General features: G+C 39.0%; 1 protein-coding gene across 1 annotated transcript in view; it reads left to right on the forward strand.

Moving 5' to 3' along the window:
• LOC136882169 (RNA-binding protein squid) overlaps nucleotides 1-17,213 on the forward strand; it is a 57,498-nt gene extending 40,285 nt beyond the window's left edge. Inside the window, exons 7-11 of the mRNA XM_067154716.2 lie at nucleotides 3,691-3,744; nucleotides 5,437-5,523; nucleotides 10,361-10,411; nucleotides 13,356-13,445; nucleotides 16,846-17,213. Coding sequence (XP_067010817.2) covers nucleotides 3,691-3,744; nucleotides 5,437-5,523; nucleotides 10,361-10,411; nucleotides 13,356-13,423 — 260 coding nt within the window. The 3' untranslated portion in view covers nucleotides 13,424-13,445; nucleotides 16,846-17,213. The remainder of the gene's footprint in view (nucleotides 1-3,690; nucleotides 3,745-5,436; nucleotides 5,524-10,360; nucleotides 10,412-13,355; nucleotides 13,446-16,845) is intronic.
• The last annotated feature ends 8,537 nt before the right edge of the window (nucleotides 17,214-25,750 follow it).

The raw sequence follows: 25,750 nt of genomic DNA on the forward strand, positions 1-25,750 counted from the left end.
CATCTTCGGAACCGTCTAGTGCATTCGAAATCCCAGTCCTTTTGAAGCTCTTGGAGACTAGTTCAGGTGGTATAAGATCCCAACTCTTCTTCACCCACGAGCATAACAAGTCCAAGGGTGGACGCCTGATATTTCCGGCGGGCGTCAATTGCTGATCGCCGCTCATCATCCACTCGTAAAATCGACGTAAGTGGTCTTTAAAGGGTTTGTTAACACATACGTCTAGTGGCTGCAAAGCAGATGTTAGGCCACCAGGAATGACTATCTGTCGTGTCTTATTTGTAGTGAGAATTTGCTTCACTTCGTTCACAAGGTGACGTCGGAAATTATCTAAAACAAGCAGAGCTGGTTGTTTTAGTAGTGCACCAGGTCTTCTATTCCACAGTTTTAACCCAGTCCAGCAGGAGTTCTACGTCCATCCAACCCTCTGGTTGCACTCGTACATGAATTCCACGGGGAAACTGTATATTCTTAGGCATCGTTTTCCTCTTGAAAATGATGTAAGGCGGCAACTTTCTCCCGTCAGCTGTAATGGCTAGCATTGCCGTGTAGCGCAATAGTGCTGTTGCGAGGCATATCAAAAAAGATTGGAGTCTGATCGGCATTACCGATTTGAGAAAGCAAGTACGAAGTTTCCTTGCGCAAACGTATGACAAATCGGTGAACATTTACAATCTTGTCCGTGTAATCAGCAGGCAACTTTTGGCTTAGTGTTGTTCTCCTTCGCACTGACAGATTGTGTCGTCGCATGAACCCCTTAATCCACTCGCGAGTCGCCTTAAACTGAGTTACCGGTATGTTGTGTTTGCGCGGTACGGTACCTCCTGTCCCGTAATTTGTAACATTTCATATGATACACTGCAGCCATTGTTACGTATTTCACTGACGTACCTAAACACTTCGTCAATTATAGGAAACTTCCCTGTTTTAAGACCTCTAAACGCGCGTCTAGAAGGGTTTGTGCTTTTTAGCTTGTTTTTTACTTTCCGCCAGTCACGCACCAACTTTTCACTCACAGAAAATTTTCTTTCTGCAGCTCTGTTCCCGTGCTGTTCAGCGAAGGCAATTACGCTTAGCTTGAAGCCCACAGAATAGTTTCTATATTTACCCATAATCGCTTATAAATGCTTCACACGTTAATGTTTTGCGATATAAATGACTTTCCGTAATTGTTCACTATTAAAACAAATTATTTCTGCAAACACCCAAAACACAAATTAAAAACTTAAGTTCTCACGCACACATGTCTACAGTAATCACGTAAATCTGAAACAAATAAATGCATCTGTGATCTGTCCATTCCAGAGCAGCCAATACTGTTAGGCAGCAAGGAAGCATGCAACTATTTATCAGTTTAGCTCGTTGGTTGCGACACACTACTGCGCTTGCGCAAAGCTCGCAAACCGGAGCTCTAGCTAGCGCGGTGTAGATCTGCTGTATAGTAGACTGTATTCCGAGACGTCGGTAAAAAACATTCATTTTTTTCAATTTATTTTAAACATACGGTAATTAGGTTAATATTTCTTCCCAGTTATTGATGATTTTACATTACATTACTGACGAGTTTATGAAATAAAACTTTAATAGCATTGACTGCTTGGATAAAAGTTTTCATCCCATGCCCGGACACTTATGACGTAGTAGTAAGATAAGAGTCTAGCGATGACAACTGAGACATCGTAAATAATTCGGCTGAATAATTCCGTGGAAATCTGCGTTATCGTCTTGGATTTCACTTCGTGCGCAATAACACAGGAGCCGGCCCCATGGTGTAGGGGTAGCGTGCTTGCCTCTTACACGACGGCCTCGGGTTCAATTCACGGCCGGGTCAGGGAATTTTACCTGTATCTGAGGGCTGGTTCGAGGTCCATTCAACCTACCTAGCTGGTATTTCCTGGCGACGTTGCCGATAAGCGATAACTTACAGCCTTACGTATTTCAAATGGGAACTCATAATATGTAGGTGGTGAATAAATAGTACACTGTCTCGCGACCACGTTGTCAAACTGCCGATAGTCTACCGGTAAGCCATGCGTCGTACATATACCGATATTATTTATTTATACGTTGTGCAACATGTCGCAAACGTGACTGTGTTGCCAAATTGCCCATAAACCATACACGTATTTAAATTGCGCATTCATGTGCAACTTACGTTGCAGTTCCATTGTCTTTTAACCAGATTAGTGAACAAAATTTGGACGTGTGACGATTATGTAATTAAAGGTTTAAAGTCAGATTTTTGTATTGAAAATAAAGGATGCGACGATTATGCCGTGAAATACGGTAGTTCAAATACCAGAGTTTCTGTTCCACAGAAGGATTTTCTACAGTTGTACTTTACTATTCCATACTTAAAATTACTAGTGAGTTTTTATGGGTGAGTTCCATGAATGTTCCAGTAATTGTAACTTACTAGTGAATTGGGAAGTATTCTCTACCAGTGAAAAGACAGTTATATATAAATGTAGTAGTGCTGTTTAAATATATTTATTTGAGATACATTTTGATAAATATATGGTCCAGCAATAGTGATGATGATGATGATGATTATGAAAATAAAAACTAGTCCATAAGGAAAGGTTAAACTTCCAGTTTAACACTGCATTTGAATACAGTGAGCGTCTTAGGTTAAGCACAATACAAGTGGGAGAATGTTTGATAGATATTAGGTATAGGTTAAAACATCCTACGAACAGAAATAAATCTCTCTGCTAAACAGTTACTAACACTACATTGACTACGAAATAATGTTGGTACTTACGTATTGCAGGTATACATGGGATGGCAAAACCTTCAGTCTGTAGGTCAGTACATTCTGTGCTGGCTGCTATAAATGATGTAAAATTTCCTCAAATTGTTCATTGGCCTGAAAATACTGAACATGTTCCACGGGGGACATTTCTGGACTCGTTAATGAGCAGAATATCTTGCATACGTCCAACTTTTATCCTAAAAGCTCTTTTGTTTTGCCTTGTTTTCTTAGACTCGCTGAATGCACTGAAAAGAACATCTTTCCTTTTTTCTATTTCATTTCTCTTAACACCATTTTAACATTTCATGCAGAGTTTGCAGTTCAGTAACAATTTTGGCGGCCGAACAGATTCCTAATGAGACACCAAGATATGTCAACTATCGTGGAACATATGCGAGGATCGCGGAAGAACGGAATGGGTGGTAATAACAGTAATTTCCTATCACCAAAGAAATAAATTGAACAATAACATTGTAGTATGAAGAAATTCACAGAAATACTAAGTTCTTTGAATCTGGTGCATAACTTAGCTTAAAATTACAATAAATGAGGCATGCATGACCTAATTGAACGAATGAATACAAAGATAAACAGCTGATTCATGCTATGACGTATGTTTGATATGTCGTCACTCGTAAAAATTGACAATTCACTCTTAATATAAAAGAGACTTTCAATCTTTTGTGGAAGAGAAATGTAAAATTCCATAAATTACAAGGACCCAAGCTAATAACTAGTACAAGACCATACTTTTGTGGAATAGGCTCCAGGACATACAGTTGATTGCCTGGCTCAGAAATCCACTTCGTACATAGTTTCACACGTTTGATTGCTGGCTTTATTTTTATTTTACAAATAAATGTGCCACCTGTGCAAATATGTGCAAATGTTATTTTTCTTTCGTTTTTGGGTTGATTTCAGACTATTTGTTCTAGGTGCAGTGGGCTCATATGGTGCCTATGCAGGGTATGACATGAACACATACAAAGGTAAATAATTTTCCTCATGTTGCTTGACGTTAACGTGACTGATTTACTTGTGCTCCTGTACAGTAGGATGTAGCTGAATGTGTTCGGTTTCTAGGGGAGCAATTTTGATTATAGTGAGGAATCCAGTGGTAAAACAGGTTGGCTCCAGTTTTATAGAGATGTTGAGCAAGAAAAGTTTTTTCTCTGCAGCATAATACTAATTCATAGGGACCTAAAAAAACACATTTGTGTTAAATGCATATTTTTGTATCTTGTACTGAATTCAAGCCTACGGTAATTTTAATGTGGAATAAAATAATTTTTACACAGTAATAGAAGTGCGACAAAATGTGACATTAGTATGAATATGCGATTTTGGTGCTAATTCTGCGAAAATGTGCTATTTACTGGCAAAAACCTATTTCAGCAAAATCGTCGGAAATTACATTGTTCTGATCGATGAAGAAAAGTAGCCGATCTATTGCTGCTTGCTGACTTTAATCGATATTTACAATGGGCAATAGGAAGGGGAATAAAATCTACATCGATTATTGAAATGTAAATAGTGTCGTGGAGATCACGAGATAGACGCAGCGTGTTTTCCTGTTGTTCAAAATTGTAACTAGTGAAGAGTAGATATTCGAGCGATCGTTTAGGTTATGGGGCGCACAACAAAATGCAAAGGATGGTTTATATGCCACAGATTCAGCGACAGTGCTTAGCAAGTATTGTAATTGGCAAGATTGCATTGTGAAACATGTTGAATCTGAAAAACACGTAAGCGACGCGATAACGAAAGTTCAACCCCTGCTGCTAGTACGTCTTCTGTGTTTACACTGTGAAATAGTTGTAAACGACGGAAAATTTCCAGAGATAACTTCTCGAATCGCACAGTTGAAGTATTTGCCAAAGCAAATATACTCTCGAAAGCTAAGGGCCTGGATTACTGAGTTGTCAAATGAAGAGCTACCCTGTGTTAGAACTCCACGCGAATTATATTTACTGGGTAAGTTTAGATTTCATTGATCGGGTGCGGTTTGGTATTACAACATCGAAACCATGCGCAAAATTGAAGGATGAATATAAATGGTCAGTTATTGGACATTATTAATTTTCCAGCTAACTCATTCCTGGTTGCCAGGGGTTCGCCCTCGTGTGCGAGGTTGGGCTCATCAGTTGGTACCTAATTTTGGAAAAAAAAATACATGCTAATTTTGAAAGAAAGATTATTTTTCAGGTCCCTACTAATTCATCATAATCGTAACTTTATCTGTTTAAATATAATCAATTTTTGGGGCTGCCTGCTTTTTGCATCAAAATGGGCTGGAATTTAGCAAGTATTTACCTCTGCCAAAAGCTCCTGCAAAAACTAGCATATGTCCTTGGGTTGGCAAACAAATATTTATCACCAAATGAACTTCCCCTCTAAAGTGACCTTAATAATTAGACTCAAATGACACGAGCTTGAAAGTGAAAATTATTAAAATGAACCAAGTACTGTTTTTGAGACTTGCCAGTAGGGATGTATAGAACGGTAATCGTTACTGACACTAAACTACTCTGTAGATTAACCTCATTAAAGCTCTACAAAAATTATTCTGCCACTTTTCTCCCATTGAGTATTGTTGGATGTTGTTCATTTCTTCAAGTAAAACATTTTAATGCTTCGGATTTTTGTGACTGTCTTGATTCATGAACATTCATTCGTTCCAGCTTATGGACGGTACGACTACCATAATAGTGGGTACGCCTCAGATTACACTGCATATGACTACAGTACTCCTAATTACACTCCATATGGTAAGTACAGTTCAGCTTGGTCTCATTGCTTAGTAATATCAACTTCACTTCAGCTTTGTATAGTAAATAAATTACCATGGAGTTCAGCAACAACTCTCAGAACAGGAAAGCTTGATGCCCCACGTTTTACTGACATTACTGTTAGCAGTTATATGATTTTTCACGATAGTTTAATCCTGATGTAAACAAGGCATGTCCACGCCTCAGCCAAAGAGCGAGTTGTGATTCGCTGAGCGTGTAGTATCGACCTCCGCCCCGTGAACGTCTTGTTCGGACTTACAGTGCTGCGCATATTACCTAAAATAGACGAGGAATAGTTTCTGAGCTGTGTGAAACTAAACAGAGGGGTCTGAAGGGAGATCTTTTGCTGTAGATTAGGACCTATGTTATTTATTTATTTATTCATTTCTGAATATTAAAGAAAGCTATCGTAGGCTAGAGCACAAAATACACATGTATGAGGATTTATCTTAGGACAGCTATTTGAAATGTCCGCCCGGTAGACCGTAACCTAATAGAATACCAACTTTAGAGTTGAAATATATATTTCTTATGTTGTAGAGTTCCTATCCTGATAGAGCATATAGCATGATTGGACATGTCAGACGGAACTGTTGCTAATTCTGCAACAACAACTAATGAAAAGAAACAACTCAAAAAGGCAAGATTCACAGGCAGTTGCAGTCTTAAAGTAAGAAGTCCATGCATACTGTATATGCTTACCTTGCTTAGTCCTGCAGGGGGCTCAATTCCTTCCATATCACACAATGTATCTCCTCCATTCTCATTACTGTCACTGTCTGATGAGTCGCTACTACTATGGCCGCTATAAGTGATGATAAATCTCTCGGCAATTTCATCTGTTAGGCCATCTAGCTCCCACATCTGGTCGTCTTTCTTTGCATTTCTAATGCAGTCCTTCCAGTTATCTGCTATCACATTTTCAAGGGCTGTGCAAAGTAGAGCTCGTACGTCTTGTAGCTTGAAGGTGGTGGTGTTTCTCTCAACGTAACCCTTCACTTGACTCCATATCTGTTCAATGTGATTGAGAGTGCAATGGTAGTGTGGAAGTCGTAGCACGCATTGGCCCGCTTTCTGTGCTCTTGCGTCGCAAATATATTTGTCATACTGGTCTCGCACTGACGTCACCCGTTGAGTTCTGCTTTCACCATATCAGCCTTGTATTCTACTTGGTGACTGTCGAGCCAAGCAATGATCTGGTCTTTCCGCATTGCCATTGTAGGGATTCGTTCCACTTTAACAGAATGGTAAGATGCGCTGTCCATTACAATCACACTGCGGGGTTCGAGTTTCAGTAGGATAGACGAAAACCACGATAAAAAAACGTCATCTGTCATTTCTTCATGATACTCTTGTGTCGTTTTAGATTCAAACACAAGAGCTCCACCTTCCACAAAACCAGAGTCACTACCTACATGAGCAATGATAAGCCTTTTGCCTTTCCCAGTCGGCTGCTTCAGGCCAGTTGAAAGTCCAGAAACAAAAGCCTGTTTCTTGGATTTAACAGTGGAATCAACCCATACTTTCGAAGTTACGTGTCCTTCGTTAAGCCACGTTTCATCCAAGTAATCAATTTTGCGACCTTCTGCACGATATCTCCTAATTTCACGCAAATACTTCCGTCTCCACAATACAATATCCTCCCTATCCATTAACACAGGTTTACGTTCTCTTTTAACAAACTTGAACCCTATGTCATTTAAAAGTGTGTACAGTGTAGTTAAACTGAAGGTGGGTAAAGTTTTATCTTTATTCACACTGTCTAATACTTTGCATAAAGTAGGTGGTTCATTCCAAAAAAAAGAATTCATGAATTTTCCTTCTGATACCACTTTTGACGATATCGTCGTACTTCTAGACTCTTTGAGGTCGTTTACATTCCTTTCCCGGCGTTGTTAATTTCCCTGTCTTTCTAAACTATCCGCATGTTATGAACCGAACTAGCAGACACACCGCACAACTCTGCACTTAGTTTCTCTACCTCTTTTACGACTAAACCTGGATTCTGGTAACTTATTTTATTAAAAACATTCACAACGCACTGCCTATGGTCACTTCTGAGTGGTTTTCCTCTTGTGCTTCACTACACGCGATGGTCCTACCTCTTGCCCCAATCCTCTCACTGTGAATACTGACACTGACAGCTGCAGCAGGATGAAACACCTTATCTCCACGCTGTACAGCTTGGGACTTTCCCTCACTATGAGAAGACTTCCTGCATTACACCACGCCTTCTGCCTTCATATCTCGTTATTTAATCACTGTTCTATTTAAAAAAAATATAGATGCACACCGGTATATATGACAACCATATTTTAATTTCATTATGTACTCTTTCAGACTATCTAAATATAATAAACTAAGATAAAGTTAAATTAATGCGATGTACTAATTTTCTTCGAGCTCGCATACAGTCCAGTGAGTGCGACGGTTGCTTCTCCAATCAACTACGTCGTGTCCACGTGCATAGCCAAGGTGCTCCGCCTATTTGTTTACATCAGGATTAAACTCTCGTGAAAAATCATATAGATTTTGTGAAGTATCTTTAAGTGCAGCATATATATTGATTTTGTCTATTCATTGAGAACAATAATAGTGGCTATTGTATTATTTTAAATATCCTCAATCTTGTTATGGGATTACTTATTTGTTCAATTTTAGATCCATTGAAGTACTCATTTCTAGAAATATTAATTGAATGTTATGTTTTATGCGTAACTATAAGTCCTCTCCTTGAATAAAGGAGATTCAAAGTACAGTCTGTGAAGTGCGCGCTTTGAATTTACCCGAAGGAGCGTATATTAATGCCGTGCGTTTGAAATTGGAATATAAACTATACAGGCTTGTGTACAGGTTTAATTGTTGGACAAGTGTGGAAACCTTCAATTACTCTTTTAGGTTCAGTTGTCCATACGTATGCTTCATTGGCACATTCCCATTTTTTGTCTCCATCACTCCATCATAAGAGACCATCTTTTCAGATCTTGTGGGGAGTGTGGTGTGCAAAGAAAATTTGAAATTTTGGAAAAGATATGAAGATTAAAATGGATACAGGTGATAAGGCTAGGAACACAGAATACGCTTTAAGTAACAAATATCTTACTTAGAAGAAAGATAGGGAACTGACCGGCCACCTTCAGAATGAGGAGCAATAGATCAGACACGGTCAAAAATTAAACAATTGGGTGAAGACAATCTCCACATGTTCATACGTAGTTATTTAGCTAGGCTCTCATCAGTCCTTGTCCATTTCTTCTGGGTAGATAAATATCAAATATATCTCAGAGGTTTGAGAAATATCCAGTTTTGGCTTGTAACTTTCATAGGATTATCAGGGTGTGCCTGAACTGCATGGTAAAAACAACCCTAATTAGAAACTTACTTCACCAGGGAAGTTGGAGCTACACTAATTCTGTTTGAGGACATTGGAAATTCATCTTGCTTTTCTGTACAAAATAATTTTTTTAGACAAATTGCCTACATAGTTACCTATGCACAACTTGCAAATAAAGTTTGCTTTATATTCAAAGCGTTTTAGATGTCTTCTTTGGTTACGTTATGTTTAATGAATTATTTTGTGATCTCTCAAGTGATAAAATGGAACAAGAAAAGCTTATATTAATACCATGACCACTGTATTAAGATTCCCTGCCCCTTTCTTGTCATTTCCTGTTCTGGGAGACCACCAAATGAAGCCCAAAGAAATGCCTGTACACTACAGGAGAATAATCTTAAACTGTGACCCTATTCAGACATTCCTGTATGGATCGGGCTGTTGTGATTTTTTGGGAAATTTGTGTGTATGCTCGCATGTGAAAAAAACATGTAATCTAGTAGCAAAAGTTACAAACACAAGCTTTCAAATGTATGTCATGGGAGCACAGTTCCTTTTGCCTAATAATTTGACGTCCTTTATAAAGTTTATAGTTGCTTTAAAGTAGGTACCTATTTTGTACTCCATTTAAACATTGTAATAATGGAAACTTTTTTGCAACTGTTGGGGCTTAAGATTTGAAGCTGTACTATACATTGATTCAAAACCTGTAACATTGATGACTACCTGGAATTACTTTGAGCATGCTAAGATTTGAAGAAAAAGCGTAATGGTGCTGTAGTGTGGATTTTTGGCTGTAGAATATGTTGTGCATGCTGCAAGTATTTCATTGGGTTTGTTTTGGCTGATATGAATCCTTGTGCCTACCACTCTGTTCAAAGTACAGCGTTGCCTTGGATAGTTTCTCTACCGAATTTTTAATTTTCATATCAGAGTTAACCTTGTTCCTGACCCATCCGGCATGTTATATTAAGGTTACAACAGTGTGCTGTTAAATTATAAATTTTCAGAAACGTCTCACCGAAAATCTATTTTGGGTTCTCTTGAGGGGTTATTATTTACACATTGTATAGACTAATTTGGTGCAGCTTTCCATGCCACCCTATCCTGTGCTAACATCTGCCTGTCCTTAAGTCTATAACGAAGATTATTTTCAGAAACAATTTACTTCTTCCAGTGGAAATTTTTCTCAAAGGTGTCACTTCCTTTCCCAAAAATTGTAAAATACATATTTTAGTGTTTCTTGGCCATTTAATGCTTTTTTTTTTCCACCAAGTTCATAGTGTATGCAGGGTTTCTTAAAAGTGGTATACAAGTACAAGAGAATGTGTAACTAAGAGTAAGGAACCCAAAGTTACTGGCAATTATAAAAAAATTCCTGCCCCTTTATTTCGAACATTTGTCTCCCTTGGTCCTTTTTGGGTTCTTCATTCTCCTAGCCCATTTACTCATCTCTTCCACCATTAACTCTGCTTTTTTCAGATGAACCTCATGCAGCTGCGGTACCAATTGCAGCTCCAGCCGTACGACAAGGTGAGCACATTGGCATCATTAACCTCTGCCGCACAAAGTATTTTTCTTTTTTCACTTAAATCTTCAATTAAATAATGATTTTTCCTGTTATCTTCCTCTTTCTGAATTACTTCGCTTGACCCATTTTGCAGTAGGAGAATCATATTACAAAAAGATGCAGATCTTCAAACCCCCATATATAAGTAAAATCATTGTCCAGAGCCTCCATGGTTACTAGCACAAAGAGTGCGCTTTATAGAGCAGTGGACTAATATGTTCACAAACCTATCTGCATTAATTTGAGTGTTATCTGCTTCAGTATAAAACCTTCATAAAATGTGTGTCCTTTCAAAGTACAGCATAGCAATTTATCTTGCAATTTGATTTCTCAGATGTTATTCAACATGTTCATGTTCTTTTTGTTTACTCCTAACCAAGGCACATCATGCCTTTGGTTACTGAATGCCTCGTTTCAATACATCGACGAGTGAACCTGTGCATGTTTTGCTTGTAAAGTATTTCTTAATTTGATAGGTTCTTTTACAGGTCATTGTACTTTCACTTTGCTGTTTCTTGTCAGAATATTTTGAAGCATTGACTGTGTTAGTTTTTCCAGTGGGGTTTTATTTTTAATTTTAATATCTATTTGTCCCTGCACACCTGTTATTTATATAATTTTGCCACATACTGTTCTGTGTGTTTTAACCTATTTTGTTCACCTTAGCACGCATATGGAAGATATGAGCAATCTGGTTTAAAATCCTTCCTCTGGATAGCCTGAAAGGACCAGTAATCTGTGCTGCTTCTCTTCAAGCGTACAGTAAATTAAAGATATTCCATCCATGCTGGTAATTTTACTTTGTAGTTTTATCTCGGACAAGATTCTTAAGCTCCTAACTACAATTTTCAAGTGTTGCGTGCTGTACAGATCAAATTTTGTCCAGTTAAAATGTATACTTCTTCCCTTGGAAAATTATTTAGGGATCTGACTCTGTACTTAGGATAAGGAGTTGAAATTCACAAATTACTTCTGGGTATTTGTTGGCCTGTTGCACTTCGTAATGAGCTGTGCCCTGGGAACAGAATTGAATTTCATTGTCTTTTGCACTAACTCAACATGGTTTTAGTTGCTTCCTTGAAGCTTATTGGAACTATTTGTCATATTTAGTAAATTTCTTCTCCAGTGTCACATTCTGGTAACCACTTAAATGTTACCAGAACAGGGAAGATTCAAATTGTCAAACATTTTTTAGAATGGGGTGTGTGGAGTAGATAACTGTTGCTGTGCAGGTTGATCAGAATTGTCCCCTATAAAGTTACTTTTTACTTTTTTCAATTGTATGTTTTGCAAGTACGAACATTTGACAAAACTCATCTTCAAGTGGAGCTGTTGAAATGTGCTGTCTCCTTCCAATTGTTGTGGCCACTCTCTGCTTTCATTTCCGAGGATTCTCTAAACAATACCACCCGAATGCAATGTTAAGAAGGTCCCTTATGCAAGTTCATTGCCGATCGCTTTTCCTGTACAGTACTTCCTCTAATTATTGCAATGACAGGCATTTACACTAAGATCTGTAAGTTTGCCGTAGCTGTCCTTTCGTGAAATACAGTTAGAAAAACGCGTGATCAAGGATTTCTGGACAGTTGGTCCGAGAAAACTTTTCTTAGAGGAACGGATAACGCAGGATTTTTACAATGTGTTACGATGCTCGAGGGACCGCGTAATTTGAATGAATAATACGGGAAACCGTTGTTTCTGGGAACGTATAATAGAGGTTCTACTGTATTTCAGGTTCCCTATGGGAATCGACATTTACTCATTTGGTACAAATATTGCAGGTTCCCTTTGGGAATAACACCTAGTTTCTACCTGTTATGCTATCCAACTTCTGAAATGTTCGATGTCTTAGACTTTTTTTTTCATAGGGTTTGTATGTTTAGTGATTTGGTATTTGTTGGAGGCATTTAAGCATTCTGCAAAAGTTAAACATTTTTTTAGTTTAATTGGATAATTTACTGCTCTTAGCTCAGTATGAGAGTTGTGCATGGAATTTGCATGAACATATTTTAAACTGTTCCAAGTTACAAGAAACTGCTGTACAGACACTGTACAGGATATTCTCATGAAGGGGTACTATATCCATTCATATCAATCTATGTTGACTTTGCTAATGCAGTGTTGGGAAGCACCCAGTTTTTAATTACCATGTTTGTGTAATTCTGCTCAAGAATGGTTTTGGAACAGCCTTCAAATTGCAGGTCTACAAAATTCACAACTGCACCCTTTTTAATGTCTCCCTTTTCAGTTCAGTTTCTTAAACGCCTCATTAATTTTGCTCCTTTAGTCCCTCAGTGGGGTGGAAGAGTGCTCTTATCCATGGTTTCAAAGATCTTGATAAATAATTGGATGGGTTACATCTTTGTATATATTGCAAATTCACTCTGGTGGAGAGTATTAGTATCAGTCTAGTGCAAGTTCAAACCTGGGAAATGTTTTTCTTGGCTGGGAAGTGCATTCGATAGTTGAGGTTGAACGAGGTCAGCGTGGGACTGCCATAGATAGCCGAATTACAAGCTGTGCAAGCAGCCAACATGACATCAAACTAAAACACAGTTGACTTCCGAGGATCGGGCAATCGATGGAATGCATCATTGATCGTGAATGGATGAGCTTGTTTAATGATGTTAACTGGTTGTTGTGGGAGGCTTTAAGAGAATTTTTATTTCAAAAATTGCAAGTGTTACAGCTGGCCTGTACGTGACTTAAAAAATTTTGTCTTCCAAATTAGGGTGCACTTCACTAATAAATAGGGTACCTTCTTTGTTATGGGTACCATAAAGGAGTCTGTGCTGCACTTTGTGTTTTTAAACGTTTAGGATTGTCTTTAAATGTATCCTACTTCATAACTTGGAATGGTGTTTCTTGGTGGTGGTTGAAGACACATGTTGGGTTGTGATGTTGCAGGTGGTGGATACAGTGGTGGTAAGCAGATGGGGCGAGGACGCCAGGCTCCAAGACAGCAGCCATACTGAAACCTCAGTTCCTGCTGTCAGGGTAAGCCGCAGCACATTAGCACTTCATTTAGTGTAGTTTTTCTGTAGTTAGAATTCTTAACCTATCCCCATCTCCTTACTCCTATTTTTAGCATAGTCACACTTAGATACTGCTGGCTTCATTGAGAGGCCCACAGGAATATGTGTAGACACTGTAGGAGAGAAACTAAACAGTTGTTTTATATAGACACACGGTTGTTTATGTATCGTCTTACTATGAAATAACTTCTAATCCGTTGAAGATATGTTTATTTTCAGCTATTATTACTAATGTAAGTAGCACCAAACAGGTTGTTTAAGAAAGGCAAATGATAAGTTTTAAGTTGGACTTCATTGGTGACGATCAAAGTGTACTAGAAACGGGAACAATAAACAGAAGTTGTTAGTCGACTGTATGTGGAATCACTTACAAAAATGGATACAAATGAAATGTTCAAGGGGTTAAGACATTAAAATATTCCTAATTTACTGGCAGCTCTAAATCTTATTGAGTGGCACATGTTGTGTTGCTGCTGGATTCGAAGTCGTCGGGAGTTGTCTTCATTGTTCAATGTAACCTGCGAATAGATGAAAATGTCTAGGTTTTCAATACCCAAGTCCACTACATAGTAGAACTCTTCCGCATATTCTTGATAATCAGCATGACAGATTTGATTAAATTTTCCTCTGTTCTTTCATCCTTCCCCAGTTCAGACAAATATTAAATTCAGTTTGTTTGCAAGACCCTAGTTCTGATTTTCTTAAAAGTATTAACTTCTCGTTATAGTCTTTACTTCACGGGTCATGCAAACCTTTTTAGATTTAAGGGGAGACTCGGATGCGTGTATGAGACCTTCTACGTACATTTGTGGCTGTGATTGAGAAAGCACTTTGTCAGCATGACCGCGAGCCAGCGAATGGTCTGATAAGGCAAGACCTGTGTCCGCTCTTGGCCTGAACATTCTAGAATTGAATTATTGCTGTTGTATGAAATATGTGCCTGAAGTTATAACAGGTTAGACTTTTCTTCTAGGGGCAGAAATGATTATTGTCCCATTAAAAATGAAATACTGGTGGTTGCCATCTTTTGTTACTAATAATAGTAAATCAGAGCGGTGTTTTTCGAGTCCCTCTTAACATTCAAGAATACAGAGCCGATAGCCGCAGTCGCTTAAGTGTATCCAGCATTCGGGAGATAGGGGGTTCGAACCCCACTGTCGGCAGCCCTAAAGATAGTTTTTGTGGTTTCCCATTTTCACACCAGGCAAATGCTGGGGCTGTAACTTAAGGCCATGGCCGCTTCCTTCCTAGCCCCTTCCTGTCCCATCGTCTCCATAAGACCTATCTGTATCGGTGCAACGTAAAGCAACTTGTAAAACAAAAAACAGAGTTTGAGAAGTTATTCATACTAATAATCCTGTGTGGTGTGCATGTTTTGTAGTGCTTGCCAGGTCACTTCTCTTAAGCCTTGTTTAGTGTAATTTTTAGTTGATCCAGTTTGGTATGAAACTTGTTATTTTAAAATAGAAAGTTTTGTGTTGCTATCCTAAGAATAATTGTATGGTGCCTAGTTATATGAAATATTTCATTAATTAATCTGGACCCCGGGATAACCCTGAATGATTTTTTTTTTAATGAGGTACATTTCCTTGAAAGTCTATCGTGGTTGTGAATGAAGCGAAAGAAAAAGGTTTTACAAGTTATAAATCTCATATTATAAATATAATAATTTATTAGAAAAAGGTTTGCCGAAATTTTTTGCGTAATACACCGGAAATGCATCCTTCCAGAGTGACATCAGGGAAATACACTATTTACTAGATCATCCACTACTGTTCATGTTCAAATAAATTTTAACCAATTCCAGAACTTTCATTTCTCATCACATATCATATTCTAAGCATTACACCTTTTTGTGGAATGGTACAAAGCGTGAAATGTGCAAGGAATAGTTGCATTTGATACACACTGTAATGCATTTCTTTGAGCAATGTTTGCAATGAAGCTGCTTTTTCTCTTAGTGTGCGTGTCAAAGATCTGCCACGTAATGCTCCACTCCGTCAATACATACATCCACTTTACGTTTCTTAGGTGGCCTCTCTCTACCTTTACCAGAAGTCACTCTTACTGGATTTCAAGATAGATGTGGCCACACTTTTTCTAAAATTCAAATGATCTAGTTTTCCACAGTCTTTCAGATTGTTTCCAGGCATTTTGTTCTCCTAAATCTGTCATGCGTGCTATCAGGGGAAATACCATTTCTTTCCTCTGACACCCTGTAGAGTGCAATATTCTCATCAGCCCAATCGATCCCACCCATTTCTTTGTTGTAAAGTGAAAACAAATGTGGTTGTCACTCAGATAGTTCGTCTTTGCACATGTGAAAAGTGGAGAACCTTATTCAGAGGGTTCACTGTGTCATAGTTAGTTGCTGCTGTAACTCTGATCGCAACTGTGAACGTGGAAGGTGGTCAGTTGTAGGGAAATATTCTGCTCCTGGGTTTTCATCTGTGACATCTCCAACAGGAGGGAAAATTATTATGTTAAGTGTTTCATTGTCAGGAACTTCATTCTCTTAGAGAATCCCTAATGGTTCGTTCAGAGTATGGGCTTTCCTGAAACAAAAGTAACTATTTCCCTGCGTCCATCAGAAAGGATGCGGAACTTTAGGTCATTATGTAGGCGAGCACTGGTGAAGCCCACTGAAAGCTCATCTTGTACTTAAAAAGACATATCTATTATAGTATCAAACTGTTTTGAATGATCTGATACACACTGCTTCACTTTGAACATTAATACACTTCAGAAACACGCTGCATTGTAATGAAGCTGATTGTTAACTGATGAAAGGATACCGATTGTCCTGTAAACGAAGTAATTCCCGCCACAAACTTATTATTTTCACTGCTAGATGGTGTTGAAATCATACTACCCATTCATCCTTCTGGAAGGATATCAGGGTTATCTGGGTTAACATTGTCACAAGTTCTAGTTGACTGTTATAGGCATTTTGTAAAAATGAGTGTTAATTCAAGGTGCAGGTTAACATTTGAGAAAATTACTCTTTTTCATGAAGTTGACTTTCAGGTGGTTAATATCAGTCATTTACTTGGGGTAATTGTGAAATCTACCGGATATCTAAAGAAATAATTGCACTTCAAATAACTCCTTTGGAATACTGCCTAAACTTGGCCAGCAGTAAGAGGGGCAGGAAATTTAGTTACGATATAAATGTAGATGTAGACAATATTTGGTTGCAGTATTTATAAATGTCTCATTTTATTCTAAACTGGGAATTGAATGGTTGAGGAAATAGTTCAGTTGAATGAACCGTATCGTCAAGTGGTTGGATTCAGTCCCGGTCCTATTTATTGTGTAAAATAAGTACTTCAGCCTGTTTTATGATGACTACTCTGTTACAGGCACCATGTGGTCGTGTCAGTGTCCATGGCTGCCAGCCTTCCAGTATCATTCCACTGTGCAGCTACCAAGAAAATAGTGTTCACTATTTCGTGTGCGTGTGTGCTGCAAGATGTTTTATGAACAATTTAGACTGTACGTTTATACTAAAGTGAAGTGACGCAACAGAATGAATGCACTACTACAGCTCTTCTCTGTTGCACTTATCTGTCTGCTGGAGAAGAATAAATCATGTATTTAAAATTTGTTTCCTTTGTACTTACCTACTGCTCTTTGTGCTTGAATATCCTCTTTATTTTATAATCTTGATATATCCTAATTGTGTAAAATATAACCAAAGCATTTTATTAAATTATAGCAAAATTTTGTATATCATGGACTCTCAATTGCAAGTTTGTTCCGTGCAGAGTATATCCTCATCCAAGATAAGTTTCTAATAAGTGCTGAACGTGTAGTTGTGGATGTCAGTCTTCGTATTGGGCAACTACTTCCGGTGTCACTCGAGCTGTGAAACGGCAAAGGGAGGGGCTAGTCCCTGCGGGCAGTAGCTGAGAATAGAAAACCATCCCAGTTAAGTTGATATTACACAAGCATCTTGGTATAATACGACCTGGCCAGCGTGTCTGTGGCCGCTTTTATTCCCATCATCCTCTCGCTTTGGTTATGGCAACGACTAGTTTACGTTGATCAGCTGATGAGGAAATATAAAACCAACTTTGGCCTACTTATGCCATCTATACTACATGTTTGATAACCTGAAATACCGTATTTACATGAATAATCCCTGCACCCTAACTTTAAGACGGCTCGTTTTGAAAAAAAACTAAATGAACTTAAAATTCCTTCCATTGAAAGAGTAACATAGGCATAAACATTTATCACTGTGAGAGGTCCACGTGGCCTTAATGCAGATTAAACAGGCAAATTTATTGGTATAGCTGAACCTAAACTGCTATAAAATATATCTGCAATGAAAATTATGAAGTAGGCCTAGGTATTTCATTGATCTGAACTTGCATAAGGCTAGATTCCCTGTAGATCGAATGATTCGTTGTCCCTTGCATCACTAGAATCCCCTTCTAAATTACAAGTTCGTTACATTGCACGTCTGAAGCACTTTTCACATGCGGTTTTTTCTTTATGTGGATATAGCACAAACAGTGGTGGATAATTCTTCGTGCAATGTAAACAGTTGAAACGGTCACACTGGCAAACTCGGATGTTGGTTTTGTTATGTCCTAAAACCTGGTTAATTCGAAGTCGTTGGGACGCAGAAATTGTACTTAGAATTACGTTATTTCTACCTGCCAATTCGTACTTCACAAATGGCACCTCTTGCCGTATCAAAATATTGTAAGATCTGTTACTGCATGCAATTAATATTGATTTAAAGTTTAAACCTATCAAATGCTACGGAAAATAATTATTTCCAAAGTGTATCCAACAAGGTGCATTTACGGTATAAATAACTTGCTGTAAAACATAACCCCATGCAACAAAAGAAAAACGTGAAATCTCATTAATACATTCCTCATTCATACGTTTTCCTGCTTAGCTTGTAAATTTCAAGTCCCGACGTCCATCGTATCAAATCTGTATTAAAAAATCCTTCGCTTAACAAGTCATGATTTTTCGCCTTTACTGCTTAGTGCAACCATATTCTCCAGACCTGAAAATGTTCTTTGTCATCCCCTTGTGTGTGGAATGAGATTTCCAACAGAGATAACAGCCCTCGCCGCGGGTCGGTCGGGGAAAGTTGCACGGCTAGGAGCGCTGAACTCAGTCTTAAGCGTTTTTTTCCCAAAGCTATCCTTTTGACATACGTGGCTCATGGATGGGAGTTATCAGAAATTATGCGTCACGGAAGTTACCGCCGCAAAATGTGTTACGGGAGTGTAACTCTTGCAGCCGTTGCTGGGTGGTCATGACAGAGACATTCCTATGATCATTTGATTTTCTCAAAAGGGAGAAGTGGCTTATATTTTGTTATGTTCTTTCGTCTGTGGAAAGGTCTTTGTTGTTGAGATTGTTGAATAACCCAGTGCGCTTCATTGTGCTTGTAGCCTATTTTTCATTCCAATCAGAAGTTAATGTATTTATTCAAAATAATTCTTTCCAACTTCAAAAACTTTCCTTTGCACACTTTTTCTTCAGTTTCTAGTTTGCTTATACACATTTTCAATTTCGTTTTGGTTGCCCACAATAGTGTTCAAAGTAGGTGCTAGTTTTAACGTTCGCACCAACTCTACGCGCTTAAGATGTCAATTCCTGTCTGCTTCTTGAAGCGTTTTTTTTACACCATAAGTGAGCAGTTTCAAGACCCTTTTTTATCCATAGCTAGGCTATCACAAGACATACAGAATATACCACGCTACTGAACTTCCCACGATTATTATGTTGGTCCGTAAGTATGCTGTCGCGCGACAAATAATCACTTCTTTTTACCACTCTACACAATAAATTGAAGGTAAACAGGCAAACAAAAATACAAACCGACAGCTGGCATGTTCATTCATCGGTGAGTATTGCCGTTATTTTGTGTTCAAGATGGCGCTTTAAAGTCGCGAATGGCGAGTATAACCTCGCGAGAAATTCATGCTTGATCAAAGTGACCAGAGAAGTGTTTAATTACCCACTGGTCAGAAACGTATGGCTTCAACTAACAATTCCTTATACAATTGTTTTAGGAAGAAAGTGATATGCTATAATATGTTCAGTAGGTGCTATAGATACTTCTATGAGCTATGGGCAAAAGAATCTTGTATCTGTTTTTTTGTAGTTTTTCACATCTTTTAATAGTCTTGGTACTTTTAACAGACTCCAGTGGTGAATTATTGATATGTTCTTGACTTTTTCACACTTTTTAGTACTCTCCTTTATCTCTTGAAACACACGATGTAAAATGTACTTGTATGTAAAGTGATACCACTCCCTGTTGGATAGTTTTAATGGCATATTCGATAGTACGTTTTCCCGGTTAACACAATTTTTTCGTAGTCCCCTGCAGAAACGTACTAACGAGGTTTCACTTCAAAGACGAAGTCTGTGCTAGCTCCTCTCTGCAAATACGTGATTCATTGCATTACTGTACTGCATTTTTAGATGCCTTGTATTTGCACGGGAAGTACCGAGCCCTTGAAAAAATCGTGGCTTATCAAACTTACCTATGACTAGGGGAGGGAGTCTTTCGCTTCCAACACAGTACAGTGACCCCATCTTCATTTGGGCCAGGCATAAATAGCAAACCTGATGCAGTTTTGTTGGCATTTACAATATTATTCGTACTGTGTAAATTGTTTATAATTATGAGCCACACTTCGTCGGCATTGCCAGTGTTCGCGGAATCTGCTTCTTCACACGCTGCCTGTTACGAGATACTGTGGCGTTCCTTAAAACTCTAAACAAAATAATTAGGATTCATTCAAACTTCCAGGTATGAAACAAACTGTCAACACACGGAAGTAAAAGTGCGGAAAGCCACCCCTGAACATCCTGGAAGATTTGTTCTATCATGACATGGAGAAATTTTAATTTAGAGTGTTTTTTTTTTCCCACGGTATCTTAAGTGACAGCCCACCGTATCCGAATGCTGACCCCTCTGAACTCTTGGTTCAGCCGGTGGAGTATTCCTTAAAGACTTTCCATGGCTGAATGTCAAGGGGTCACGTGTATGGGACTAGGTCTCGAGTTACAACACTGGATGTGATTCAGTGAGGGCCGCTCCTCTGGAGTACAGGTGCCTTGTGCAGCTGCTCCTAATCGTGCATAATGGATTCCAGTGGCATTTCCTCCATTGTGGGAACCATCACCCTGCCTGATGGGGCTCAATAGCCGTTGGCCCCTTAGGGAGTCGGGTTATTTCCCGTCATCCAACACTCAGCGTTGGCAGTTTTAAAGCTGGGTGTTAGACCAGCAAACCTTCCTTTCTCATTCCGGACTTGGGACCAGACAGTGACGGACAAATAAGATAAAATTGAATACAAAACTCAAGAAGAAACCTCCGCTTTACCCTTACACAAAACAAACCAACAGGCATATTTTCAACAGGGATGTCTGAATTGGTTTTCAGTTCAAATATGACATGTGGAAGCAGTTTTCTTCCATCTGCGGTTCATTAAGCTATAGCGGTACACACAATATACAAAAATAGGTGAGGCAGGAGCGTTTTGCTAACATTGACACAAAACCCACACCCCCAATTTGTGCCTCAAAACTTTTAAAAAATGTAAGATAAGTTACTCCGAAATCAGAGTCTGCCCTTTTATTAATGTAAGGTATAGTTTTGTATGAGGTGTTATTTTTCAACCTTCGTTAGCAGAAAGAATGAGGATTAGGTATGTTCTTTTACTTACTATAATATAGTTGATAAATGATGGATTCTTTGAAGTATTCCGTTAATCTGCATTTCTAACGAGTTACAGATAAGAGGTATAGAACTAAATGAGGCCACAACACTAGTTGCAAATCCAGGATTGTTGTGACGTTTAGTAAATTCACAGAGGCTTGCAGACTGAATGGTAAAAGGCATAAGTCAATGATTATGTATGTAGGACTTTCTACTTCAAGGAATTAATGTTGGTGTTTTTATTAGTCCATATATAAAATCACATAACCTGTAGTTCTGTAGAAGCTGCTGGAGTTTTCAAGCTTAGTTCACAGAAAGAATGAGGATTTGGGAGGATTTCTTTTACGTGTTATTGATGGTGAATTATGAAGGATTCTATTGTCAGTATATCACAAATTTCCAAATGAACCTACTGAACATGTGACAACAAATAGCAAAAATTACTCAAACATAGGCCTATTAATCACATGTTGACACAGTTCAATTTTTCTCACTGTATATGCAAAAAAAATTGCTAATCATATTTATTACAAATCACACAAGATGCAGAAGCCATCAGCAGCCATACTTTTTGAGAATTCATCCTTATTGGAGACGATGTATTGTTATTCCAATACGCTTGTGATGTTACAATATTTTCATAACCTAAAAGCTAAATTTAAGTATGGTCTAATTATGGAGACACACTGGCCCATTTTGAGTTTTGGGTAGTGCTGTAAGATTGCACATGGAAATTTCAGCCTGATTCAAACCTTGGAAGTATACTGCCACCAAGTACGATTGCAAATGATGCTCTTACCATAGGAAATTGAATGTGATCCCTAATCCTATTAATGAAGGAATATGGTAAGCTGGCTTACAACAATAGACAATGCAGAAATACTGTCTGAATAGTTCACTAAACTTAAATTGTGAGGAACTGACAGAACTCCTTAACTTAGGCACTCACTTCACCAGAAAACAACCTCTCTTCACTTTCGAAGACTTGTACAAAGCACGGGATCAGATGTAAAATTACTAAGCGCCAGACCACACCTTCAGAGATCTGGAAATATGCAGGAAGATCAGCAAGAGTCGTCCTTGTCAAGTGTGCATACGGAAACACTAGAAGACAGCCATCAGCCACCCATCACATGAAACAGCCAAAAAGGAACTACAATACCAGAGGGGTTTCAGAACTGGAGGGGCTGTCAAATGGATTACAATAGAAGAAACAGATCTGGTGATGACATTAATGGACTTCAAAAAAGTATTAATTACATACACTGGGATTATCTACTACAGGGCCTCTGAAACGCCCGAAATCTCACGCGTGCAGAGCGAGGCGCAAGAGCTCCGTGCACTGTGCATCGGTGCCGCTCGGAATGGCTCAGATCAACGCTTCGTCTCTGGGCTACTCGGCTAAACTCAGCCCGGATTTGGAGCGCTACGGCGCAAGTGGTGCAGAGGGAGACAGGCGGAGCGAGCGAGAGAGGCGTGAGGAAAGAGGGAGTAAGCGCTATTGCTCCAAATCGAGGAGTGGGGGGTCTGCACTCTGGTCAACCAAGCCAAGTCGTCTCTTGCAGCGTGTACAGTGCATGCACCCTGAGAGGCCCTGATCTACTACAAATTTTAAGACACCCTCGACTACACAAGTTAATAAATATGGTATAATTGGCCACCAACAAACCCTAAATCACAAGTGAAATTCTCAGTTTAAATATTGGCACCATTAGACACCAAATGGTAGTAATGGGCAGTCCTGGACAGGTTCTAGAGATTTCCTCGGACTAGCGCAGGCACCGTTTCAGGAGACCTTTCCCTGCAGTTTCGTGGACCTAAAGGTAGCAGCAGAATGTTGTTTGTGTATAGAGTATGCAAATAACCAACCGTGGGCTTTCGGTTCTACAGAGGTCTATTTGGACGCAATAGAGTTCTGGGATTCTATGCAGCGGTAGTTACACGAATGAGTCGGCTAAATACAGAAACGGACGGCTACTGTAGGAGCACCTACCGGGATACCAGAGCCAAGCAAGAACTAGATTGGGCAAGCGTACCTTGCTGCATATGTAACCACCATTGCACATAAGTGGAAGGTATAATCTAAAATGCCTGAATGTGCTCCAGTTCATTGGGTGGGTGTAGATCAATATCTGACCAGACAGTCAATATCATAACGCCCATGTCTTGGTGCTACCACTTTTCGATGGTAAGTTTAGTGACCGTCAAGCCTCCAGCGTTTTGAGCTACAGCCAATGACCAACGTAGAAGCCTGTCGTGTTTTCAAGGCTGCTTCACAAGCTACTACCCTGACCTCTTGTCACTGCCAATACTTAACACCTGATCGCTGGAGATGGTAACCTAAGGTTTAGGAAATTAAAGTCGGGCTTTGTGGGCTTTCCTATGGTCCCGGTTCAATTTTCATAATCGACACCCTCGTACTGTTAATTTCCCTGGCCTGGGGACTGGGTGTTTGACTTCTTCGCCATTCATTTTATACTCATTAGGTCACCACCAAGCCTACACAGCAACCATCTTGGCTGTGCTCGTCCTGTCACTTGCGGCTCGAAAAAGCTCTGTAGATGTTTTAGAGGTCCACGTTCTGATGTTCTTAAGCCAGGATATTCTTCGGCCAACACTTCTTTAGCTGGAATTGCAGGATGTTCTGAAGGAGATTGCATCTGCTGTTGTTCCGCATGATGTGTCCCTGTACTGGATCTTTCTTGCTTTCATGGTGGTCAATACTTCTTTCTCTCTTTCCATTCTTCGCAGAATCTCGACATTTGTGACATGCAATGTCCATGGAATTCTTAAAATTCTTCTATATAACATCTCGAAAGTCTCCAAGCGTTTACCCAATGATTCTGTCAGAGTCCATGTTTCAACACCATAGAAGAGAGTGGCGAACCGATAGCAGCGTAGAAGTCTGATCTTCATCGACATTTCTAACCCGTGATTTTTCAACAATTGCTCATCTTATTGAAAACAGCCCTGGCTTTTCCAATTCAGGTCTTCACCTCATTAGAAAAATCCCATTGGTCATTTATGGTGGTACCAAGATACGTGTATTTATGGACTTGTTCAATGTTGTTCTGGCCTATCTTAAGATGACATGCAAGAACCTTGTTTTTACTGATTATCATTGTTTTCGTTTTTTGAGTGTTGACATCTAGACCCTATTCAGAGCTCTTTTGTGTAAGTCGACAAGGTACTGTCCTCGCTATCAGAAAAGACGACTGTGTCGTCGGCATATCGGATGTTGATATACTTGCCGTTTAAGAGCATTCCCATCTCCACTTCATCAAGAGCTTCCTTAAAGATGTGTTCTGAATAGATGTTGAAAATCAGTGGGGATAACATACAACCCTGCTTTACACCTCGTAGAATGTCTATGTCCTCCGTATTTTTTTCTCTGTCCAACCTCACAGAAGCCGACTGGTCCCAATGTAAGTTTACTATTATACGCAGGTCCTTGTCATCCAAACCGATGCTTTTTAAGATTTCTACGATCTGGTGTTTTACTCTGTCGAAAGCCTTCTGGTAATCAATAAAACAGGCATAAATGTCACAATTCACGTCTCTGCACCTTTGAAACAACACCTGGATACAAAACAATGCTTCACAGATCTGGTATATTCTTCGGTGAATGATCCTCAGAAATATCTTTAGTAAGTGACTCACTAAGGCTGCTGGTCCTGTACTCGCCACATGTTTTAGTTCTAGGTTTTTTGGGCAATGTAATATAGTAAGTGACTCACTAAGGCTGCTGGTCCTGTACTCGCCACATGTTTTAGCTCCAGGTTTTTTGGGCAATGTAATAAATTCAGATTTAAGCCAATTCCGTGGAATGCAACCAGAGTCGTAGATGTTGAATAATTATTTATAAATTTCATTTTCCGTATTGACAGATTCAAAGTACTAGTTTAATCTATTTAAAATAAATTGTGTATTGATTGGTGGAAAAACACTTTTCCTATCTATACGATGTTGAATAATGCAGTCAACCATTTTAAATTATCTCCACAGAGAAGCTTTAGATTTTCGGAATTTACATTGTCAGGGCCAGGTGATTTACCGTCTGTCATTCCATTTATCTCAGTTTGTACTCCTTCCATCAGAATTGTAGGTCCTGTTTCAGTTTACTTCAGGAGGTTCAGGACGATTGTCATAAAATAGTTGTTCTATGTATGTTTTCCATGTGTGTTTAGCTCCTCTTGTCCAACGATTATTTTCCCTTCACTATTCACCAACCTGTTCCTTGTTCTTGATTTGTATTTCCCAGTCACCTCTCTGACTTTTTCGGTGAACATTGAAACTGTCATCCTTCAGTTGTAATACACAGATGCCATGCACCATCATCATAAAAGAAAAAATTTGAATTTTACAGTGGTTGTACCCATCGTTCACTGGTTTATTAGCTTCCTCGGGAGATAATGGTGATGTTCGACCCATGATGACACGTTCGTTCCAACCAACAAAAGAGGACATTAAACCTGAAAGATTGCATTTCATTTTAGCATATCTACCTATAGAAAGAAAGCATTATTGCTCTTATAGCAGCCCTGCAATGTTTTCCTGCAAGG

Source organism: Anabrus simplex, chromosome 10 (genome assembly GCF_040414725.1).
Source record: "Anabrus simplex isolate iqAnaSimp1 chromosome 10, ASM4041472v1, whole genome shotgun sequence".
Lineage (NCBI taxonomy): Eukaryota > Metazoa > Arthropoda > Insecta > Orthoptera > Tettigoniidae > Anabrus > Anabrus simplex.